This window comes from Homarus americanus, unplaced genomic scaffold, assembly GCF_018991925.1.
Source record: "Homarus americanus isolate GMGI-L3 unplaced genomic scaffold, GMGI_Hamer_2.0 scaffold10135, whole genome shotgun sequence".
NCBI classification, from domain to species: Eukaryota; Metazoa; Arthropoda; class Malacostraca; order Decapoda; family Nephropidae; genus Homarus; species Homarus americanus.
In genome coordinates this window covers 77,604-102,736 of record NW_024756215.1, presented here as the reverse complement: position 1 = coordinate 102,736, position 25,133 = coordinate 77,604, and the positions used below count along the sequence as shown (strand labels likewise).

At 37.2% G+C, this 25,133-nt stretch overlaps 2 protein-coding genes across 9 annotated transcripts in view; one reads left to right on the top strand and one right to left on the bottom strand.

Annotated features, from left to right (window-relative positions):
* The window catches only part of LOC121856737 (cullin-2-like), a 93,090-nt gene extending 88,347 nt beyond the window's left edge, over positions 1–4,743 (top strand). For both annotated transcript variants that reach the window (XM_042352421.1, XM_042352423.1), the window contains exon 16: positions 2,125–4,743. In XM_042352421.1, the coding sequence (XP_042208355.1) occupies positions 2,125–2,256 (132 nt within the window). In that variant the 3' untranslated portion in view covers positions 2,257–4,743. The remainder of the gene's footprint in view (positions 1–2,124) is intronic.
* Positions 4,744–13,765: 9,022 nt separating this feature from the next.
* On the bottom strand, positions 13,766–24,685 carry LOC121856739 (mediator of RNA polymerase II transcription subunit 22-like). 7 transcript variants are annotated; one of them, XM_042352430.1, is made up of 4 exons: positions 24,624–24,685; positions 19,271–19,391; positions 14,357–14,457; positions 13,766–14,060 (listed from the first exon to the last, which is right to left on the bottom strand). In XM_042352430.1, the coding sequence occupies exons 2-4, from the start codon at positions 19,371–19,373 to the stop codon at positions 13,836–13,838; spliced, it is 429 nt and encodes a 142-aa protein (XP_042208364.1). In that variant the 5' UTR covers positions 19,374–19,391; positions 24,624–24,685; the 3' UTR covers positions 13,766–13,835. The 7 variants fall into 7 exon arrangements, with proteins under 7 accessions (XP_042208364.1, XP_042208360.1, XP_042208359.1 ...); XM_042352426.1 differs by lacking the exon at positions 24,624–24,685 and adding an exon at positions 24,466–24,528; XM_042352425.1 differs by lacking the exon at positions 24,624–24,685 and adding an exon at positions 24,105–24,222.
* Between the last annotated feature and the right edge of the window lie 448 nt (positions 24,686–25,133).

The window sequence follows — 25,133 nt, the reverse complement described above, 5'->3', positions numbered from 1 at the left end:
TATTTAACTGTCGGTAGTTTTAAGAATTAATGCAGTCATTTTCTGAATATTCCTTGTAAAAAATTAAATTTTAAATTAATTATTTATAGGAGATAAGTATTATTGTCAGTAAATATACCGATATGCATTACTGACCACCTCCATGGCTAAAAATAGCCCAATCTCGCGGTCACTTTTCCTTTCTTGTCTCCTCACTGGCAAATGGGGGGGGGGCGTGGGGAGGGGTGTGTGATGATAGCTGTGTTTATTACAGGGGTATAATGTTCTTTCACGGTATGTTAGACAGGTTTATAATACATTTTTATTATTTTAATATACCGGTAATCTTAATTTGAATCCAGCTTGCCAAACGTAAGTTTCAGTATAAAATAATTAGTGGTAGGACCTTGTGAGTGGCTTGCGATGTTTCCATCACCACTCTTGACACACTAAACCACAATATTTAAGAGTTAAGAATTTTATACTTGGTGATTAAGACGACCCCCTAACTTTGGGCAGATTTTTTTAATGTTCAAATTCCGTCTTATAAGCCGAGATATACGGTATTTACAATACAGGTAATGGAAATTACTGTCTCTGGAATGAATGGCTCCCTGTCCCAGCCACGAAAATGCCGGCAACTTTAAAACTACCCACAGACATTCTTGGGTACATCCAGAGTGTCATCCACAAATAATAGAGGACCGCAAAATAAAAATCCACGAATTTGGGAGGCCTCCTGTACAAATAATAATAATAATGGGAAAATCCTTTCACAAATAATCAGAAACAAACATATTAATAGTGTTGAATCTACCCTCTAGTTGACTCCGGGCTTTATTAATAACAAAGTACGGATTGGACTTGAGACTCAATATTTTTAATACATTTGTTTCTGATTATTTGTGAGAGGATTTTCCCTTTATTATTTATTTGTATGTATTTTATGTGTGTGTGTCTACACAGACACATACATACAATACAATACATATATACAATCAGAAACAAATGTAGAAAAAATGTGAGAGTCTACCCTCAAGTCAACTCCATGCTTTGTTATTAAAGTTGGGTTGGCTGGGTTGCCATGTGGCAATTTTTTCCTCGTAAAAATTACTGTCTCTAGAACGAATGGCATCTCGGCTCCAGTTGGGTCGATATGTAGATCAAACCTACAGAATTTCTTTTGTAGCCAACTAGCCAACCCAACATGAAGAATGTTGGTAATTGTGGTGCAATACTGTACTTTCTTCACAATATGCATGTAGGATGGTGTGTGCCTGTAACCGAGTAAAAATAAATGAAGAAAGTTACGTATACTTACCCAAAAAATACAAGTTGAAAAAACCATAACACCTCACAGCTTGGCCCAGTAGCCTGGTGGTTACATTGCCTAGTTACAATGCCATGGTTAATCACTATGAAACATTATTCTATTAAAAACACTAATAATAACAGTAAATCCAGTGTAATACGGTAGGGAGCAAGGAGAGTTACAATTGCAAACAATGAGCTAACTAGCAGTCACTCACTCCCCTTCTCCACTCCCGTTGCCAGGCATACGTATGGGAGACATCCATGACCTTTTCTCTCTTCACTTATTTGGGCACCTTCCTGTGGCTGGATGAAGGTGATTGAGGGCATTTGGAAGTCATTACAAGCACAAGGAGGACAGTTGTTAAGAGAACAGAGCAGCACACGCTCAAAATGGACAAGTGTTTGACCCAGACTGTCACTGTGGTGGAGTGAGTGGACGTGGCCCAGCCACCTGGGACAAGAGAGACACCTTGCAGGACGCCATAAAACTCACAGGCTCCCCGTCCAGGCCGTGAAAATGCCGCCAACTTTTTAAAACTACCTGCAGACATTCATGGGCACATCCAGGGTGTCATCCACGAATAATCGAAGGCCGCAAATTAAAAATCCGCAAATTGTAAGGGCATGCTGTATATCAAAAAGTTTTAAAATGTGGGGGGTTGGATGTTTAGCATTGGTTCATTTGTGTTTGAATGCCCCAGAAAGTATTTGGTAATTATTTAATACAGTATTTACTTTACAGTTTATTGTTATCAGAGTTTTAGTCACTCTGTACTGGCTGTGTGACTGCTGATCATTTGCTTGATCTTAAATCTAATTTTATTTCGACAGGTCATCAGCCAATCCCGAGCAAGATTTGCACCACAAATCCCAATGATCAAGAAGTGTATAGAACTGCTAATTGACAAACAGTATCTTGAACGCACCCCTAACACTACAGACGAGTATAGCTATGTTGCTTAATTCTTAGATTTGTTAGTTGTTTTTTCATAATTTGTGGAAAGACCTGTGATTGTTGGCCTAAGAGAGGAAACATTATTCCAGCATTGTTTTCTTTCTTATTTTAATAATTTAAGTAATTTTTACTGAAAAATCCTTAAAGGTTGACACTCACAGATGAAACCCTCCTCCAGATGTTTGACTTCACTCCAGAGTGAGGTATGTACAGTGTGTTGCCTGTTTGACGGTGAATTTTGTACATTGATGTAGGTGTTAAAAACTTTTCTTGCCTCTACAGAAGGCTGCTATTCACAGCCTGGTATGTAAATAACCCAGATAGAATGGTGTAGTTTATATGGGTTGTATGCTACTGCTTGTTCTAAAAGCTAGACTCTGGACACTGGCCACATCCAGCTAGGACGATGGAAGGACTTCTTGGCACAGGTAGCAAAAGTACCTTATGTTACCATTTTTTATTATATATTATGATATGTGAAATATTAGATGCAACTGATTCCTTGCTCAGACTTGGCTAGGCTGAAACTTTGTATAAAAATTAAGTCTTTCATGCTGTGTCCAGCATTTGTAACTATGAAAATGAATTGCACTTCAGATGAATTTATGAAGGTAAAAAATGCTGTGCCTTTTTTTCTTTTTCTTCTTCTTCCTTCTCTCTGTATTTGATGGTGTCCCACTGTGTGGGATTACCCAAGCGCAGAATCTCCTTTATGCTTTTTCCCCCCCATGATATATATATACTGTCTAAATATACTCTTTTTGATTCACATTGGAAGTATAAAAGGTTCTTTCAAACATCAAACCTTTTATTTTCATGTTGCTTATGAATTCTAACTTCATCATAAATGGCAGCAGTTTATAACTTTCTCTCAAACTTTGCAGCCATAGTTAATATGTTTAGAGCAACATATCTGATTTTAATATTGTGGTGTATAGTTTCACTCTCTTGACATTGTTGTTGAACCTTAAAAACATTAAAAAAATTTCACACTGCTGAAAGGAAATTTATAAAAAAAAACTCAAGACAAATGTATTTGTATAGGCATGTACTCCCTGATATACTAAATTAGCATTTTTATGTAGAGTTCTAGCTAGTGTTGAATGAAGCATATGCTTTTTTTTTTATCTAAAATCATAAATGATGGTGTACTGTTTATCAACTTTTGAAGGAAAATAAAACATAACAAAAGAAAATTACAGAACTTTTCAAAATATTTCAGAATACATCTAGAGGCATATTAGTTTTACTTTTGCTTCAAGCTTCAAAAATTTTGGGGGTTATCCTTTTAATTTTTCTTTGTTTTAGTGTCAAATTTTAATTATTGCATGTTGGGCTCATATGCTTTTTATTGCCTACCTGGAACTCTGCACATCATATCAGTTCTAACATCAATATCTGAGAATGATAAGAAACAATGGAACTGATGGAAAAATTTGATGAAGGATACAAACATTGAAGTCTTCATGAATGAAACATTAAAATAGTTTTATGAGACAATTCACATGGGATCATTATCTACACATTGTCCAGGTGAAAAGTTGAATGGTAAGGTTTTCTCTGATATTTTCAGTCAATACAGGTGGATCTTGATAGCATGACTAAGATTGGTTAGTCCTGTCACCACAGACCTTTATTGTAACGCATTACCTATGCAAAAGCTTTTTGAAGTTCCCTGTCTTCATTTTTTTTTGCTTGAAGTCAGTAGGTAACCTAATTTTAAAAAGTTTGTCAAAGTTTTTCCTTGTTTGCTTTATATATATCTTTTATGGGGATAATGTACTGTACTTTAAGATAAAATCTTGTAAACTTCCCTATTGGGGGCTGTAAATTAGACTTGCCCTCTATTGGATATGAATTATTTGTTAAAGATTTTCACTAACCCCACAATATTGGGAATGTTAGAGGTCATAGGAGGAAGATTGGCTTAAGATTTTGTTTACTGTATTGTACAACGGAAAGAGTGAAATTAAAATGCCTATGTTTCTCAGTTGGTTTAAACATATTATTTCACTTGCACTCTTTAACTGGTCACTTTTTTTTTATCATAAGTGAGCTTTCACAATTTTTTGTTTTTGTTTTGCCATATTTGATGGGGGTATATATGGTAATTGAGGTACTACATAGACAGGTTTATTGATACAAAAGGGAACTAGCCAAATAAGAACACAAGAAAAAACTTTATAGGTCGGTGTAAAGTTTTACAAACTAGTATACATAATGTTTGGAGATTACATTTGTGTGGGCCAAAGAATTGTGAAATATTGTGTACTGGATAGACATTTCAAGTAATTGACAAGGTGGAAGGGTTTCATAAAGGTAACCCCAAGTGTCTCACTAGTTGCTGAATTGCTTCCTTTTGTTTATAAGTAGGATTTGAAACTTAGATTTTAACTCGTTTTTATATTAAAATGTAAATGTAAATATAACTTATAAATATGAAATAGTTTATAAATTATAAAAAAACAAAACACTTAAAGAACTTTATCAAAGTTTTTAAGTCTTTCATTCTATGTAACATTACTGTACTGGGTGATGGTGATGTCCTGCTAGAACTGTTCTAAATATCACTGCCTTGCCTCTTTTCATTATTTAGTAAATTCGGAGAATTGTGTATATATATATATATATATATATATATATATATATATATATATATATATATATATATATATGTGTGTGTGTGTGTGTGTATATATATATATATATATATATATATATATATATATATATATATATATATATATATATATATATATATATATATATATATTATAGCTTTAATAATAGTAACTTTCTCTTTTGATAAATTTCATCCCATAGCTTGATTTTTATAATTGTGGGTTGTCAGTTGTAATGCTGAACAGGAAGAACATCAAGAAAATCATCAGTGTTATAATTTCACAGTTTTGTCAGGCACTCTTATTTTTCTTGCTCTATGAATAAAATTTATCAGGACAATTTATTGGTTTTATGATGTTAAAGTGGGAGCACCATGGACTTCTCCCTACACATTTAAATAAGATTTGGAGCTTGCAGCCAGGTGGGTTTGGTTTTATAGTTTTGGTATACACATACTGTAGCCAATTTTTATTCACCTAATTTTTTGTCAAGGCCCTAGGCTTGTCACTGTCACCACCCAGTGAAGATTTGGGAGGTAGCATACATGATCTAGCCTTGTTTTTATATATACAAAAGGGAACTTAAATTTGGTTAACAGTAAAGGAGGGACTGAAGTAGATGAATGTGCAAAACTGAAGTAACTGTACAGTATTTGGAAATTATTCTGTAAGAACTATTGTAGGAAAGAATACAGGTGAGTAGGCTGTGGAATGGCATTCTGATTAAAATTATTGATCATTAAAATAGATAATGTTTCAACAGTAAAGCAGTCTTACTTTTTTCTTAAGTAGGATGGATACAGAGAACACTACATTTGATCCTAGTCTTCCTTAAACCATAGAGGTTTGGTAGTGTTGATCTCTATTTGTGCTCAGGTGATTACCCTCATGTTTATGCCTAGGATAAAGGAAATGTTCTCTTGAGTATGCAAGTTACATCCTTAGGAAACACAGCCTTGTAAATTAAAAAAAAAAAAAAATAACAAAAATGCCCACAAATAGGACCTGTGTTTCAGACAACTAGGATTCACAGATATCAGAAACTGGCAAGATCAGAAGCCTTGGCCTTGGATTTTTCCCCTCAGCACTGTAAAATCATTTGTAGTTTTACATGGGAATACTGGTCTCTCAATAACTTCTTCAGCTTTGGTTGTACCTGGAATAACTGTGCCAAGGTTTTGAAGATAGAAGCTGTCCAGGTTCAGTAGCAAAATTGATTGACAAAATCATATTTCCTGATACATCAACAGCTGAGGTCCTTGTCAGCCTATTATTCATAAACTTCCTCTACTTAAACATCAAAGAATGTTTTATCAAAACTAGTGATCTGATTGATTGACACAAAAAAGCTGGTTTTGCCTTAAACTCTTTCAGTTGGGCCTTCTGTTGAGCCATATATTCAGCACAAGTTTGCAGCTGATCATTTCTGTCTTGAAAACATTGACATAATTAATACAGGAAAGACCAGAGCTGCACAGATTGTCAAAGGATAAAAAATTTGCCATTAGACAATATTGATGGAAAAAGAAAGGAAAAAGATTCTTAAATCTCTATAATTTCATATTCTAAGAACCTCAGTTTTAAATAATTTAGTCTGCTTTTGGGTATTAATGGTTTTGACTAGATTTCTTGGCTTATGGATAGTATGGGACAATGCACATTATATCTTTTGGAATGAATAAAAAAAAATCATAGGTTCCAAGAAGAAAATACTTAGTACAGTACTGTATGTCTTTGTAAGATGTAAGTGGCTGTTGTTGTAATCTGAAAGGCTTTTTATGGTTCATCCTTTATAACTATGGAAAAGCATTAACAATGGGCCAATAATCAAAATATTGAGCATAATTTTACATTTTCAGCTTGCTGTAAATGTAGGATATATTATACTGTATGGTGCTATGCATACACGGGATACTTTAACTGCAGATTTAAACAAGAAACCCATGAGGGGTACTGCTGTTAATCTTAGTCATATTATTAAATGGTAGGATACCGTTATGTGTTGTGTGCTTGTTTTTGGCTCATTGAGTTGTTAATGCCACTGTTGTTTGCTGGTGTACAGTACTTACAGATTTTTTACCTAAGTCACTTTATTCAAGGTGGAAGATAACTGAAAACCAATAAATATTTACTTCATACAAAATTTGCAAAAGAATTCATCAAAAGCTGGATTTCTTTACTTAATGGGATATATAGAAACATATTTCATTGTTTTACTTTTTTCCTTCTTGCATTAGTATGTTATGGTGATGAAAAAAGTGTTTGAAATAGGAACACTGATCACTACTTTGTGATCCAGTGCACAGATTGAATAAAGTTTTTTTTTCCCCAATTAATTGCCGAGTACAGTAAAGACTGGGTGGATCACGTAATTGTTGATGGCTATCATACACATTAAAGCAGTTTTACAGGGAACATTACACAGTTCAGTAACCAGAGGCACAAGTTGAGCTGATTAGATTTTTATGTTCAATTCTCAGTTGTCAGTGTTTATTGCTTTACTTCAGAAATTCTGCTTGATTATTAAAAATTACCAAAGTAATGTACTAAAATCTACAACATATTTTGACCTACATTGGATTTTATATTTATTTTTTTTTAATGTTTGGGGAGACATCATAACCGAGCTTGAACAAATATTGCCAGAACAGGATATTGTACTGTATTTATGAGACTTGCACTGATCTCTCAAAACCCTCTACATCACCAAGTGGATAAGTTTAGGTGGGCAGTAAGCCCCTTGCTAGTCATATTACAGTACCACCTGGATAATTGGTTTGGTGGTGGTCCGGGAGCGATCAGATGGGGTGTGGTCATGATAGTAATGTGATGTAGCGTGGTAGTGATTGTGATGTGATGTGGTGTAACATTTATGATGTGGTGATGTGATGTGGTCCAAATGGTAATGTGGAGTGGTGGTGTGTGGTTTGGTGATATGTGGCTATGTGGTGTTGTCATGATAGAAGTGTGGTGTGGTGTGGTATATTGGCTTGGTGCTTATGTAAAGATGAAGTATGGTCATAAATGGTAGTATGGTGTCATGGTATTGGTAGTATTGGTCAAGTAGTGATTGTAGGATGAGGTGGGGTAGTGGTGTGATCATAATGATGGTAGTAAAGGTACCCTTGTTTTGACAAAACAACCCATCATTTCATGTTTCAAAGTAAGACCTTCATAAAACTGAAAATCTTAACATTCACAAATTTCATATTACAAGTATCCTTCTCTATACGAATGGGTTAGGTTCCTGAAAAAAAAATCCTAAAGTGAATTTTCATATATTGAATAAAAGAACAGTACAGTAAATCCTCGATAACATGGCACATACTCTGCCCTTGCCGAGTTATCCCAAATTTCAACGTATCGAGGCACTCCTCCTCCCCCCCCACCTCCCCTACAAAAATGCAACAATAAAAAATTATCGACTCGGATATGTATACATGGAATTACTAAATGTAAAAAAGTAACACTTATCAGCACTGCAGGTGAAGAATGAAGCATCATAGTAGGTGACAGATGCATGGTAGGTGACACAGGTGCCTGGTAGGTGATGCAGGTGGCCAGATATGCTGAGATTATTCTAGATAATTTTATATATCTCGGCATTTCCCGAGTTATACTGTAATACATTCCGAGACCATATCCATGCCGAGCTATATGAAATTTCAAGTTATAAAATGCAGAGTTATCAAGGGTTTACTGTATGGGAAAAATAGGGTGCGGTTCCCCAATGACAAGAAAATCCCCAAAACGTGAAATTGGTTCATAAATAACAAAAAATCTACCTAACTAATGATAAATAGTACACAACTACTGTAATTTACTACCTAACACATGAATAACATGTCATCTTGTGTCTCATAACTGCACAGCACTTAAGGGCAATGCCTTCTCACCTGACCGTGATTTCTCTCATTCATAATTTCAACTGTTCCACCCAACTATTAGCTTACTCAAATCTTATCCCACATGGTGATAATTTTACTTTGTCTGCAACTGTGCCATTGCAGAAGTTTTTAATATGCCACATGCCAATTAGGCTGAGCAGACAGTGTGTAATTGGACCAAAGTAGCAATTATTCACTGTTTTAGTTATTTGTCCAGATTGAATTCTCAATTAGGGTGAATTTTTAATGTACTAATATATATATATATATATATATATATATATATATATATATATATATATATATATATATATATATATATATATATATATATATATATATATATATATATATGAGCAAATATTGTACATACAGTACTGTACAGTATAGGTAAAAATTATTATAATCCTTAAACAGAATTTTTTTTTCCCAGTTAGCGGTAATTAAGAAAGCCAATTGCAATTATGTGTATGCGAGTAGTTACGGGGGAACTTCACTTCAGGGTTCACCTGGTCTGTAATGCTGTATAGCTATTAATTTCTCATAAAAGTTATGATGGGTGGAAAGGAACCCTGAATTATGTGTCATTTTTAATGTAAAAGGTCAAACGTATCATGGAAATGTTTAATCAGTGCTAATTAACAAAGAATGCTGATTCACAACCAATGAGCAGATTTACATATCCAAAAGCATTTTAATTTTATAATGCTGCACAGTACTTTTTAATGACCAGCCACAATACAAGAAAATTGTAGGATCAAAGATTATATAAATCAGCCTCCAAACAAATTCAGTACAATAGGAATCGTATAACAAAGTCATGGCTCATAGGACTTGTTCAACAACCACTTTGAAAACATTCACTAATTGGAGCTCTTGGCAAACAGACAAGGTCACAGACAAATGTTCACATTTCCCAAGACCTGTGCTGGCCACCCACCAATGGTACGGGAAAGCTTTACTCTTTCCATAATCCAGATGTCATTCACACTCGTGGCATGATTGTATAGCATAAATAAAAAATGTAAGGGATGCATAGTAATTTACTTCTTTTCCGAACAAACCTGAAGGGGGTGATAATGACGTATATACTGTAAAGGGTGATTTTTTTTATTAAAAAGCCCTAAGTAATTTCCATATAGTACTGTAGTAAGTCCTCACCTAAAGTCCCAGATAATGTTGTTTTGTTATTAAGTCCATACTATTTCTATACCAAAGCTCCACACAACATTATGTAAATTCGTTATCGTACTTTGTTCTGTGCAACACTTTCCCTTACTTGCTTATTGATGTTGTACACTGTCACTGCAGAGAATCAGTCTCCCTTACGTCTCTGCCAAGTGTGGATGTGTCGCGTGTTCTGTGTGCCTCATGTTCACCTTGTTTACGTTGTTGCTCTACTTTGCCCATTGAAATGGCTTCAAAATGACCAGCAAGTGATTTTGCGAGTAGTGTTAGTTGCAAGAAGTAAAGGAGAAGCATCAGTCTTGCAGTGAAGATGACCCTAATAGAGAATGTAACTAAAGTGCACCGGATTGTGGGGGACTGGTGGTAGATGCGGTACCGTTCTTGCCTCGCAAGCGAGATGTCACGGGTTCGATTCCCGGGCCGGTGGAAGTTGTTTGGACTTACTCCCTAGCCCCCATTAGTCCCTGTTCACCTAGCAGTAAAGTAGGTACCTGGTGTAAATCGAAAGTTGCGAATTCGTATTCTGGGAAAGTTGTTGGAGCTTCCAATTTCATGACATAAACCACTGACTCTTCAGGCTCCTACGCCCTTAACTCGTGAGACATAAAGGCAAGCATGAACTTAGCATGCTTCCCTGTTGGGTGCTGTTAACGCTTCTGCGCTTCACCTTACACAAGGATGTAGGGGGGGTGCCCAATAAAAAAAAAAAAAAAATGTCATTGAGAATCTTCGGTGCTACTATGAACTATACAAAGAAAAGCAGCAGCAAACCAGGCAGTTAACACTGGCTGCTTTTTTTTTTGGAAGGGAGGAAATCAGATAGCATGAGAAGCACAAGACAATCCCCAGGCAGAGGGGGAATAAGGAGGGCCCTCTGGGTCTCTGTTATTCCCACCATCCTCACCTCCCACCGCTCGCTTGCTTCATCTTTGGCCATCGGTGAGTATAATATATCATACTAAATGTTAAGTAACATTATTGTAGTTTATATTTACTGTGCTATATGTATTTACAGTCCAGAATATACAGGTATTTACAAATTGTTTACATTGTCTTAATTATAATGCATGCTAGTATAGGGGTGAAGGGAGGCTGGGAACATAACCCACTTAATTCGTAAGTTTGTTGTGGGAAAAATTGATCCACTTAACGTTGTTTTATATAACGTCACAGTTTACAAGAACGTAACCACAATGTTAACAGAGGATTTACTGTACGCTAAAAACTATATCAGTAGGGAGCCTAATGTTTTGCATAAATGAAGCTTTATGTTACAGAAAGACCTGACATGAACCTACGAGTTATCAGGTATCACGTGACTCATCAGTGGTATTTACCGGTTTTTACTCGGTCACGCCATAGCTCTCACTGTGGAAGAACACGCGTTTCTTGTTGAACTTTACATCAAGAATGTATCCTTTAAATTGCATTTAAAAGTCGCTCTGGTGGTCATACAAAACCCTCGAAATCAGTGATATGGAAACTGGTGAAGCAGTTCAGAGAAACAGGCTGTGTGAAAGTTAAAAAATACATGCACCTGCCAAGTGCTGTTACACCACAGAAATTGGATGGCGGACGAGAAAAAAAGGAAGCAGGTCCATATAGTGTCCAAGTCATTACAGTAAAATCTCGATGATATGAGTACATACGTTCCTTGGAGTCTGCTTGTTTAGCAAAAACTCATATACGGAGGGAATAATACATGGGTTATATAGGGATGCGTTCCCGAGCACCGACAACACTGACATATTTTTTCTAACCAGGATAGTTTGCATATGCACAACCCTAGAAAGGTAATACTGTATACAGTATACTGAAATTATTTATATGGTACAAAGGCACAAAAAAATGGGAAATAAACATGTACAGTACAACAGGTAGACTTACATAGGTAGGTGTGAAGGTTGGTCACATGTTCTCTGTGCAAAACCAACCACCCATTGCTAGCAGTGAAAGTAGTGCAGACAGTAATTTCACCACATTTGTGTCTACCACTGCTTGCACCACGGGCGCTATCACCACTGCTTCCAGCACTTGTGCCATCACCATTAGCACCTTGTTCCACACTCTCACTTTCACCTTCACCACTAGCAACCTGTGAGTCATATTCATTCTTACACTGCCTCCACAATGCACATGCTTTTTCCTTAATAATTGCCAAGGAGAGTGGTATGGAGGCCTGGTTCTAGTTTTCCACCCAGACTCGAAGTAACCTCTCCATCTTCTCCATAACACAATCGCAACTACAAGTAGCCTGCACACTTGCACTGGACACAGTACTACCAGCCTTTTCCATAATCTTGTCAGCAGTTTTCAGGAGTGTACACGCAGTGGATGACAACAATCCAAATATAGGGCAAATATTGGATACCCGTTCACCTCACTTATCCATATCAATTATCTCTTTCTTTTTTGAGAAAGAAATAGGTACATGTGAACGCTTAAAAACTGGTGTGGTGGTTGAACTTGTTGAATGCTTAGGAGGTATGACTATAGCACTACACTAGGTTTGGGATGCCTTTAAAATAATAAGCAAGTCCCAAAGTACTGTATGGCAGCATAATGCTTAGGCAGCACAGGACACAGTAGAGCAATCACAGTTAATAAATGAGGTTCAGTACCAGCAGACAAACTCGGATAGCAGATTCAAACACTGCGCCAAGGGAGAGGGTGGCTGGGGGGAGGACGGTAGGCAGGTAAAGCAGGGGTGCTAGGACTGGCGCATCTACGTCACTGCTTGTTACGACTACTCGGCTGGGTAAACAGAGCAAAGAATATTTTAGGCCCGTGGATGCTGGTTGGCCGGGAGGTGGGAAACAAACAGTTGTCAATTGGTGTTTGTGGGAATATTTCATTCACTCTAGTAATGTTACAGTACAATGTTTCTTATTATGTTATCAAAGGTAAATACATGGTTTATATAATTTCTTTATCACTGGATCCGTCACCATTTTCAAATTAGACTACAAAATATGTATTTCTCCCAAACGTATTTCGATCGTACGCCTGGCAACTGGTGCGGGTAAGAGGAATGACTCATGTGACTGCTAGTTAATGAGTCGTGGAACTCTTTTCCTTCCCTGCCATATTTCTCTGGATTTACTGTTATTATTAGCATTTACTGATGTAATAATGCTTAATAGTGATTTATCATGGCACTGTAGCCACACACCATCCTAAATACATACAGGTATTGTGGAAAAAGTAAAAGAAATAATTGTCCTAAGGGCAAGAGATAAAAATTTTAGTCTTTTAGTGTAGTACAAAGTGAGTACATTATTATGTTTCTCAAAATTATGGCTTTTTCGCAGAAAAAAGTCTGAAGTATAACTAACCCAAGTGGTCACTGTACTCGCTTCTCGTATCATCAAACAATATCGTTCGTATAGTATAGCGAATAAGGTCCAAATTCCTTAACCTCGTATCATCGAATTCTTGTGTAACGAGATTTTACTGTATTGCCACCTCGCTGCCAGATTCCAGTTGGTGGGGATATTTGGATTATATAGTACTGTATATGTTACAAATCCATGCACCCTTGGTGAAATAAAAGCAATAATTAGTGACACGATCAACAGTTCCCAAAGAAATGCTACACTCTATGTGTTGGAGAGCATGCTGCAAATAATAAATTTGTGTCTGTAACAAGGTGATGGACACTTTCAGTGCTTTATTTAGGGTGATCAATTGTGTGGACCATGTCACATCTTTCTGTAACATTAGGCTTCATTTGTTGTACACAAAATACTAGGTTCCTAACTGAAAGAGTGTTTAGTATATGGGAATTATTTATGGTTCTTTAATAAAAAAATTGCCCTATACAAAATTAAACAACTTTTATTCAAAATCATACAGAAGAGAATTCACCTTTTAATATACTGACTGATAATTTCACTTTTCTTTATATATGGAGGAATAAAATTCTTCTTCTAATTCATAAAGGTCTGAGGCCATGTCATCCCGCAATGCCATCAGCTTCTGGTCTGCTTCTTGACTCCTTGTTTTGAAAATCTGCGAGTTTTGAGTTATGGCTTCATTGACAGAAGGGAAGTCATTAAGGATGAGGTACTGCTTAACATCTGCAACCAGCTTCATCAACGATTCTGCTGCTCTGACCTGGAAATTGGCTTAAAGTAATTGCAGTATTTACAAGAAGAACAACAGAACATTGGCTGCAAATGTTCTTGGAAACTTGCAGGTAAGTGGTTCTAAAAGATGGACACTGACTAAATGTAATGAGAACAATAATTCTGGTACTGTAACTCGAAGTTTATGAAGAGACCACATTATTCTCACTACTCAAATTGTTAGAAATAGTATGGTCTTAAAATTGTATGACTGGCATAGAAACCATACTCAATCCAGTCATACAGTTAAAATTCACTCATACTGTACATAATGTGTTCACTTACCATATTAGCAGATCGTACTTGAATCTGGAAATTTATTTCCTCCACCTGAGTCATTCTTCCGATCTGTGTCTCCTCTTCTACTACCCCGAGCTTCACAATCTCTGAAATTTTTTTATTTTTTTCACATTCCAGAATTAATCTGACGATCTACTATAGTTCTAAATAACTAATGATAAAACTACCAATAAAATTATCTGAAAAATTTGCTAAACATTCAACTAATGACACAATAATTTCAAAACACTCATGTCTACTATACAATATACAGTGAACCCTCACTTTACACGGTCAATTGAACCCACGGCGGCCCGCGTAAAGTGAACAACATAACATATGGGATTAATTGAAATAGAGACCGGGCCGACCCCCATACTCCACTTTTTCAGACACAATACCTATGTTGTAGTAAAAATTTCTTAATTTTATGATGGTATGCACACACAATTAATAATTAAGAGAAATATCAATAATATTAGGTTTTTTAACACTTACATTAGTAGAAAAGATGGCTGGGCACACGGGGATGGGGGCTTGGTTCCGAGGCAGAGGGCAGATTATTGGCCCTCACCTGTATCACTTGTATCAATTGTATCACTATCCACCACAGAGGCTTGCAGGGCCTCTTTGTCAAACCCCTCAAAGTCCATATAAGTCCATATCCTCACTATCACTGACTTGGGCCGGCTGTGGTGGGTGGCGGGTGAAGAACTCGGTAATGTTTTGATGACTGGGCGACCTTGTGCGCACCCTGCTCGCGCCGCTCTCCGCGTAAAAGGGTACACACACCGCGGAAAGTGAGCATTCCGTGTTCGGCAGGGTACCTCGTAAACGTGGAAACGTGTGAAGTGGGACCGCGTAAAGCGAGGGTTGACTGTATATCATTATCATACAGCCATTTTCCACACTTGCATTGGTTAAGGCAGTGGCACACTGGGCAATTTCCTCCCAACATGTTGGTCGTTTTGCTGGCCAGACGGCCCAGCAAACCGCAGGATTTTGGCTGTTGCGAGAAATGGACAACGGTTTGATGGCGAGCTTTGCTGGCCGGGTTAGTGGTCAAAGGAGCTTCGTATTAGGTGTTGAATATTTTAAGTAAAAATTGAAATATATCATGAAACAGTAATACAGTAATTTAAAATATAACACATAAAATGGTGATGTTGCTACAATGGCCTGTCACTTTTATAATGAATGAGTCATAATTGACCAGTACTCAATCACTCTCAAATATAAATAAGATTTCAATCACATCTTTTAATGAAAGGCACGGTGAAGTAGCTGATAGAAACAAATTTTATGGCATTCTGCAGTCAAGCACATTGGATAACAGATGTTTATACAGCAGCAAAGGCTGACCAACAAGGGGACCTAACAACTACATTACATTGGGAGATTAAAAAAATGCACAATGGGCATGCTACTCAGGCAGAATCCTACAACTGAGCTATCAGCAGTCCACCATGACACCCCTCCTCCCCATTTGTTACAGCTACCTTCAACACCAGATGAGAAAAGTGAGAGCCAAAATTCATGACTGCAACTGGTACATTAATCACATGCAGTTACCATTGAGCTCATCCCACTCTTATTCATGATGATCATAGCCTTAGAAAGATGAGCAGCAACTGGGATATACAGTGGTCCCTCGGTTAACGAGCACAATTCGTTCCAGAAGGTTGCTCGTTAACCGAAATCCATTGTTTCAATGGGTTTTTGGGTAATTGGTTCCAACTCACCAAAAATTACATACAAACTAAAAAAGAAATGCAGTAAAGTACACTTACTTTGAGGTGTGCATGCAGAAGACTCCTGGTTTATGATGATGGGAATTAGAATGGGGGTGGAGGAGAAGGGAGAAGAGAAGGCATTGGGGTGGAAGAGAAGTCACCCCATGCCGCCATTTCACCCATAAAATTTTAGTTCACTTGGTGTAATTCAAGATTATTTTCTTTAAATCAACACTGCACTGTGCTATATATTGTCAATATGTAAAATATATTTCAAAATGACCAATAATTTGACTGGAAACACAGAAAAAAAGCGTTTATGTTGAAGAGTCTCAAACAAGATGTTCCTTCTTCTGAACCGATAAACAAACTGACGCCAAGCTTGGTGTGTTGAGTGGCTGTTTGGTGCGCAAAAAACTAGTTTCCTGTACTTCAATTATGTTCAATAATTGTTAAAATTACTAAAAAATTTAATATAAAACTTTTAAAATTATTGAATAGTACAACCTTCTTGATATTTACTAAAATGGTGAGGAATTTAAGCCCTAAAACCGATTACTGTATTGGTGGACTAATACTACAGCTGGTGGGCAGCCAAATGCAAGCGAAAACATGTTGGGAAAAATTCGTAAGGAAATCGTTAACCGAGGGTTTGCTCGTTAACCGAAGTGAAGAATCTTATGGAAGGTAATTCGTTAACCGAAATTTTGTTAACCGAGGCGCTCGTTAACTGAGGGATCACTGTACAGTATAGAGATAGCCAGGAGTCCTAGTTAATAATCGGTATATAGGCAATACAGTACAGATACGAGGTCCATTTATATTCCGAGATTTAGGCAGAAATGCAACCAAGTCCTGTCTGAGTGACTGAGCAGCCCTATTTAGGAGTCACTCTACTCTCCTTACATAAAAAGGTCCCCTTCTGTAAATATAGCCTGCCATTCTATTATTCTCCTGACTAAGTAGTCACAGCCTGTTAGGTCATCTCAAAAAAGTCAGAAATCACAAAAAAAATGTAATTGTAAATCAAACCCGTGTCATGGGTTGCATTAGGCTTACTCACGCATCCCTACTCCAATGTTTGTTTTACTGGAGATAAGACACCGGGCGAGCTGTAACTCCATCATCACTATTTCATTTGTGGTTATGTGAGCCAAGCTATGAGGGGAGGGAGGGGGGGACTGTGTTGTATTGTTCATTGTGTCTAACGCCGCCAAAACCACATTTTTAGCCAATAGGTCCAGAGACCATGGGTTAGTTAAAACCTCCTGCCTTAAAGGGAACGGGGCGCTACACAAAGTCCTTTACCGTGACACCATCTACAGGATTGTCAGTGAAAAGAGATTGTGTGTGTGCCAACCCCAAGCCTTACATAGTTATCCTGCCGCAACACCGTTATGATGACTTTCAATGACCCGAGACTGTGTGTGCCAACCCAAGGTTTTATTATTCCCCATGAAAAGAAGATCACTTGTGAAGGCCTGTTTGTAACAAGAGCAATCCAGGCTGGCCTAGTAAACCTAAGTGGTTATATTCCCCAGTAAAGTACCCTCTGTAAATGTAACACTTGAGGAATTAAGGCTCTGTTAAGCCAATCCATACAATCCATAATAGTGTAATTAAATGTACGGTTCCTAGGTTGAAAACTCCCTCTTTACAAAATTACTTTTATTATGGCATAACTGTGAGTGACCCATTTATCCATGCAAATTGTAAATCAGTGTATGGAACCCTGCCAAATAAATGTAAGTGCAATTATCTGCCCATACCTGTGATCCCTATCTTATTACAGTATTATTAAAGGTAATGACTGATTGGTTATTACAAAGTATAATTAATAACTTAGATGGATGTTGTAAATTAATGGAATTCATTAATTCATCATTTATCAAGTATAAATCACATAGAATGTCAGGTAGTGGAGTGAATTTCTACATAGTGATACACCATAATATCCTGGGTGAGTAACCAGTGTGAAGGTACCTGAACTCTATGGTAAGAAAATAAAACACATAACTGTATATCCATTCCCACACATAACTCTGTGACAAACAGAATACAGAACCTCTTACAGCCATTGTATGGAATGTTAGGACCCATCTAAATATGGTGAGTGCCCTAAGAGGAAAACAGCCTTTATGAGGAAAGGAGCTGTCTAGATATAACATCAACATAGCAGCCACAATTGTATCCTGGCTGCTATATGAAGGTCAACTCACAGAAAAGGGGACAAGCTATACCTTTTCTTGGAAAAGTAAGCTTGCCATGGAACACAATTACATTTATGGAATTGACTTTGCCATTTGTCACACCAGATTATGCCTCTGATCTATCTTCTGAGTCTGCTGGGAAGGCAGGATGACAAATGCTATCATCCTCATTAACATAATCCAACTTTAACTATATTAGACCAGACATGTTACTTTCATGGATGGATGTAGACCACCAAAGCCAGGGGAAGATCCAGGAATATCAAAAGGGGGGTCAAGAAGTTGTGGGTAAGGGAACATGGCGAGCGCAGCGAGCCAACCCAGAATTTTTTTTTAAATTGACCAATAGCATGGGCTTTTTGAGGTCATTTTGAAGCCATGTGCACTTGATATTAGGAGATATTGTGAAGTCAATAGTAAATACTTTTTACTGTATAAAAAAGCCATACAATACTGCATGAAAGAAAAGATATTGGAATTTTCTGGTGAAAAGGGGGGCAAACCCCCAGGACCTCCCCCTGGATCTGCCCTTGAAAGCAGCTATGCTGTAGCCATTTAAAGAAAACCAAGCACAGTAGTCGTGATGGGCAATGGAAAAGACATGGATACATTCATGGTAAACAAAAAAGGTGCCATATCAACATTCTCAATAATCCAGTAGGAGTCTTGGCACAAATGCAACCTCTGGATATGACATGAATGATCCAATGTTAGCCTCCCTAGCCACCTTAGTGCTTGACTAATAAGATTCCCACCACCTTGTCAATGCTGAATGATCCTCATACTCTAGTCTGAGTGACAGCAAAGAGAGTAAATATGTCCCCATTTAACAAAACTGATCACAAATATGAAATTGAAAATTCCAAATTAATATTTTCTTTCTAAATAGTCATCTTAAAAATCAGCAGCTTTGAAGAAGAATATAACATACTTTATAAAGGTAAGTAACATACTTTAACTACACTATTTACACTTACCCATAAAATTATCAAGGATGGACTTTACATCATCTTTAAGTCTTCTATTGTAAGACTTAAGGAGTGCTTCCCGACCTTGTGGCTGTTTGCCTTGTTGGGCCATTATGATCTGTAACTGTCACTGAAAGATATAAAAAAAAAAAAAATTAATAATAAATGTGAAAGTCCTGTTTAGGGAAACACAACTATTTCTATGGGTAAAAAATATCCACAAATATTAGTTTTTATAGTGTACAGTGAAAGGTTTTGAGAAAAGTTAGGGTTCAAACAAGGCTAAATTCACTGTCCAAGTCCACAAGAAAAGAGCTTCTTTGAGGGCCTGCAGAAAAGGTATTAACTGATTTGTCTCTTACAGTACAATTCAAGAAAAATTACCAGCAAAGTATGGAAAAATAAAAGTATGAAAATTCAACTTCCAGCATTTTATTTACAGTTTTCTCAAGGTAAGGAAGAAGTTTAAAAAATATATATTATTGCAGAATAGTTGAAAATACTGTAGGTGGTCTGGGTGCACAGGAACAATTAAGTATTGCTACGTATCTAATTTGGTAACACTGCTTTAAAGAGTGATGCACCTATATACAGTACTGGGTATATAAAGTGTACTTAGACTGTACAGGTTTACAATTCACGTGGAGGGAAAGAAATGCTTAGCTATAAGTATTAATGTAGATTAGTGTTCAGGATAATAAAAATTGCAACAATAATACTGTACTACAAGAACTGCAAATCCTCATAATTTTTCAGGATTTTCACAATTATAAAACATAGATACTTTCTTGACTCATGAAAATGATTTGCTTTGTGTGATATATAAATTTTATGATTTCTTTTGTCTTTAATTAACAGATACAGCACTACCAACTATCAAACCAAACCAAACTTACCATTTAACCTAACCTAACCAAAAATGCTAGTTATATTATATTTTAATATTCTTAAGGAGAAATTTTCTATAAATAGAAACAATGTTGAGCTATATCATGAACATGGTGGACATGGCAAGTGAATTTTGGAGTCCTCTCCACAGATGTGACAAAACGTGGTTAAAGTGACGTAAGCAATAGTATTGCTCGGGCACTTTTTGCCGATTTCATTACGTAGGGAAGCATATATGAGGAGCTCCAGACCATAATCTGCTAAGTGCCAAAATAGAAAACAGGAAAATGCTGAGGTAGGAATGTGCAACATACAATAGTCTTTTCAGAGGACTCTCACCCACATTTATACTGTGCATGTTCCCAATTGCCTCTCTGGCTTACCCAGGGAGAGGCTGGGGAATACAATGCAATACATAACATGTTTCAGCAATATATGGCTCTTAGCAGCAGAGCTTCTCTTATGTTCTAAGGGTTAATATTGTCTAACTTGCTGATGCATTATTGTTTTGCTGTTTATATTCTGATTATATTTTCATCAGAGTTCTGATGTGATAATAATTTTAGGGGGAAATTGCTTCCTTTGCTAGATATTTAGGCGACTAGGCGCACATTACTTTCTCTTTCTCGGCGGTGATGCGGCGGTACACAGCCAATCATCTCCAAACGATGCCAGTCGCCAGTGTATGTTTATGAGCTACAGTGTCCGGGTGGCTGCTCTCACATCCACAAAAAACATAAAATTACACCACACCATAGTAAGTTCTTTCTGTTTAATATGCCAGGGAGTCCGGAAGGTGGAGCCTCACGGCTAGGAAGTTAGGTAAGGTTAGGTAGGTTTCTTTGCTTAGGTTGTTGAGGTCTTCTAAGACTGCTTCTGCTGCTTGTTTTTTCTTATCAACTAAGGTCTGGTCTTATTTAAAAATAACCACCTTTTAAAACATCTGCCAAAACTAGGACAGTGCCCTCTATAAAACAGTGAAATTGCAGCATTTTTAAATTCATTTTCTATGAAAAATAGCTGTCGGGTCAGTCGTCAATAATTACCATTCCATGGTGATATGTTCTAGAGAAGGTAGTCAAGGTACACAACTAATTTGGGCTAATAGCTAGCAAAAATATCGTAAGAGTTCCTAGTTAGCATGCAATACTGTTCCAGATTATTGGCAGTATTCTCTCTATATTATTATTTTTTTCTATTTCCACCTTTACTAAATATAATAAGAATTAATCCTTAGATGGCAGTAGGGATGACTGAGAAAGCACCCATTTAAAATACAATATGTTCTCTAGCACTGTAAATGCGAACGACCACTGAAGTCCTACATAAATAAAGATCCACCGCATGATTTGACAGTCTGAGATATCATATACCTGTATAGACTCTACCACAAAATATAGTCACTGCAAAATTTTCGACTTTATCTTTTTTTTTTTTTTTTCCCATCTATGATAAAAAATCACCTGTAGTGGGCAGGACATGAATGATGAGGGAAATTGTGGGGTACAACACTGAAAAACTAATCATATGACACAAAAATTATGTCTATGTGCATGAAGAAATTAACTAATTACCAAAAATACTCCTTCGAAAAATCTGCCAAGTCAGCACTTGTTCAGTTTGTTTACAACCGACCCACTCGGTCCGAGCAGACAGTACTCTCACATCCACAAAAATGTAAAACTACACCATGATGCCTGAACAAAGTTGCTTTCATTGACACCAGACATTAAAATAGTGTAATTACTTTCTGTTTAATACGGCAATGGGGGCAGAGGTCCCTTTACTAGTAAGTTAGATAAGGTTAGGTAGGTTTTTATGGTTGGTTAGGTCAGGCTCTAATAAATGTCACCTATTTTAAAATAATTACGATAATGATAACATTTGTTGAAAAAATGAACGAAATCAAATAACTCCTTCCAGTGGTAGTGTTGTCGTCTCTGAAAATACTGTATAATTATCGTTTCGGTCATCCTTCTGTTTTGAATGATTCTGATCTTACTTAACCAACCTAACCTAACTTAGCCACAGAACTCAGGAACTATATCTAAACCAACCTAAAGTCCTAAGATTCAACGGATGACCGAAACAAAAATAATAACAAAAATACTTACTGTAATGATAAGAACATGTGAAAAAAAATTAACGAAATTGAACAATTCCTTCCGATGGTATTGGTGTTCTCAGAAGTTTTCCCTAGAGGTTTCCCTAACCTGAATAAAATCATCTGACTATAGCCAGAACAAAATTGTTAAGTGCAGCAATCAGCGGGAAAGAATTAAGGCAGTGGACATTTTGCCGTGAACGGCTAAGTTCCTACTAATGCTATTCTACCGTGAGTGCGCTCTGATTGGCTAATCATCCATTACCAGCGAACAATGCGAGAATCATATTTGACTGTGACTGGCGGCATTTGGCATTTATTTTGCCGTGAGTTGATCATTGTGCAGCTGTAAGCATACCAGTTTTATTTTACTTTCGGACATAGCACGCCCCAAAGTTATAAACTACTGAAACATTTAGATCTCCCTATTCTGGTTTGAACCCCACATATACCAGGCAGAAATGGAAAATATCGTCAAAATTTAATTTAATTGAGTTTACGTACTTTTCAGTCTTCGTCTCTGTGAAGAGATGTTATCTGCATGAAACCGAGTTAATTATGAGTGTGTTTACATCATGTCATCCAATCGGGACCAATGATGTATCGATCTCACCACAAGATTTTTTTTCGACCAATCACATTTGAATTTTTTCAAAGGAAACAGCTGGGTACGGATTTGAATTTAAATCACCAGTCTGACAATGGCCATGGTGGAGGTTGGATGTGATTTGTGCTCCTAAGATTATTTTAAGTTTATTGCAGAGTTTTACGAGAAAGACTATCATGCTATCCAATTCCTACAGCCTTGGTTAGGCTACATTTGGTTAGGATAGGCTAGGTTAGTTTAAGCTAGGCCTACCGGGGGTCCACGGCTAGGGGTCAGGTAAGGTTACGTTAAGTTAAGTTGTTAGGTTAGGTACGTTAGGTTAGATGACTCATTTTCGTGTTCTCCCCCACCCAAAAACCCCGATTTCCCAGGCTCTCCCCCATTAATGTTGGGGGATCGGGGTGGGGCAAAAACAAGTACAGTAATTTCCGCCAAAAATAAAGGTCAGATTCGTTTAAAATACACTAGAAAAACATTTTGGTGAACCCCTAGGGACTCATGCCCTAAAGTAAAAATTTACCAAAATACCTAACCATATTTCTGTTGTCCATGGAAATTTGTTATTATAAAAAGAGGCGACAAACCTAACCTAACCAACCAAAGAAACCTACCTAACTTCTTAGCCGGGGTGGGGGGAAGGAACCCCCGTCATATTAAACAGAAAGTACTTAGCCAATCAGAGCACACTCACGGTAAAATAGCGCTAGTAGGAACTTAGCAGGTCACGGCAAAATATCCACTGCGAAGGTAAAACTCTAGAAAGTCATAATAACAAGGAAACCAAATAAAAAAGGTAAGAATGAATAGATTGGGTACTTGACAAGAACCAGCTGAGTGTTGTGCTCAGTTAAAGTAATAATAGTTAGACAATTTTTGCATATTTATACGTTAAGTTAATACACAACACCACATTAAACCTACAGAAGTATATAGTTAAGCTTTGGTAACATCCGGTATAAAGTTTGATTGACACAAATCTATATAAAGCAAATAAACTAATTTATACTTATAATCTATTATTTGAATTCACACGAGCATTATTTTATTAAATTACTTTGGTTTAAATGTATTTATAATAATTATTTCAAAAGTAAATAAGTAACTTGAGCAGGATGAAAAGGAACACTGTTGACTTAATAAGAGCTGATTCAGTTCAAGAATTCAGATTTAGACATTTCTGAGTATCTAATCCCCATAAAAGTTCATTGGTATATTTTTTTCCGTAAATTCATTGTCACCGTCACCTTGGTTTAGGGTTTGCCTAGACAGCGCAAATATACTGTACAGACAGTGGTCCGTAGCAAGTCGGTGTAACCAAAAAGAATAGTCAGAAAGCTGTTACTGTTGGAGCAGAGAATTATCTATTTCTACAAAAAGAGTAGCGGGGTTATTTAAGTCATTTGGCGTGGTCTCATTTCTACAGTCGATGTCGCCATAGTTAACGTTCCCGATGACAAGGAGGTGGCTAGGGTTAAGTTCCTTTGATTTAGTATGCTACAGTTCGGGAATCTGTAGATACACCCGGCAATAAGTAAGTCTCTCCCCTTTTAATTTAATTTTACACCACTTTGATTCTTCAAAAACATCCTCTCCCTGTACCCTCACCTGGCTGGCTCTTAGGTCTTGCCTCGCATAGATAACCACACTACTTTTACTTTTATCCTCTTCATCACTGATCGGCTCGTTAGCCACTTGGGCGATCGGTCACGTCTCTGTTACACACTGTTGGCAAGTACTGGGTATGCACCGGCTCCTGAATGTACCTGAACCTGCTCCGGTGTTGGTCAAGTCTGGTCTTGAAAGAGCTCACACTCGGTGCCGTCACAACACTTTCTGGTAGATTGTTCCAAGAGTTCACAACTCTCGCCCCGCAAAAGTTTGCCCTCGCAGTTTTCTGGACCTGCGGCTTTTTCAATCTTGAGCTGTGACTCCTTGTGGGGCGAGCGTCCGCCAGCTCCAAGTAAGGACACTCGACTAAGTAGTGCCCCTTGAGAATTGAGATGCTTATACACCTCAATTAGGTCGCCCCTTGCCTGTCTGTAGTATAAGCTAGGCAAGTTCAGGCGCTCCAATCTCTCAGGGTAGTTGAGGTACCGAAGTGCAGGCACCAGTCTGGTGGCCCTCCTTGTTAGCTAAGCTAATAGTGTATTAGGATTGTGTCATGGGTTAGTTACGTGTGTCGGTACAGGCACTAAGCATGTAGTGGATTCCTCTCCTACAAACGCTGTTTGTCGCTGGCTAGCCGACCCCGCGAATTCCCCAGTGTATGCCTC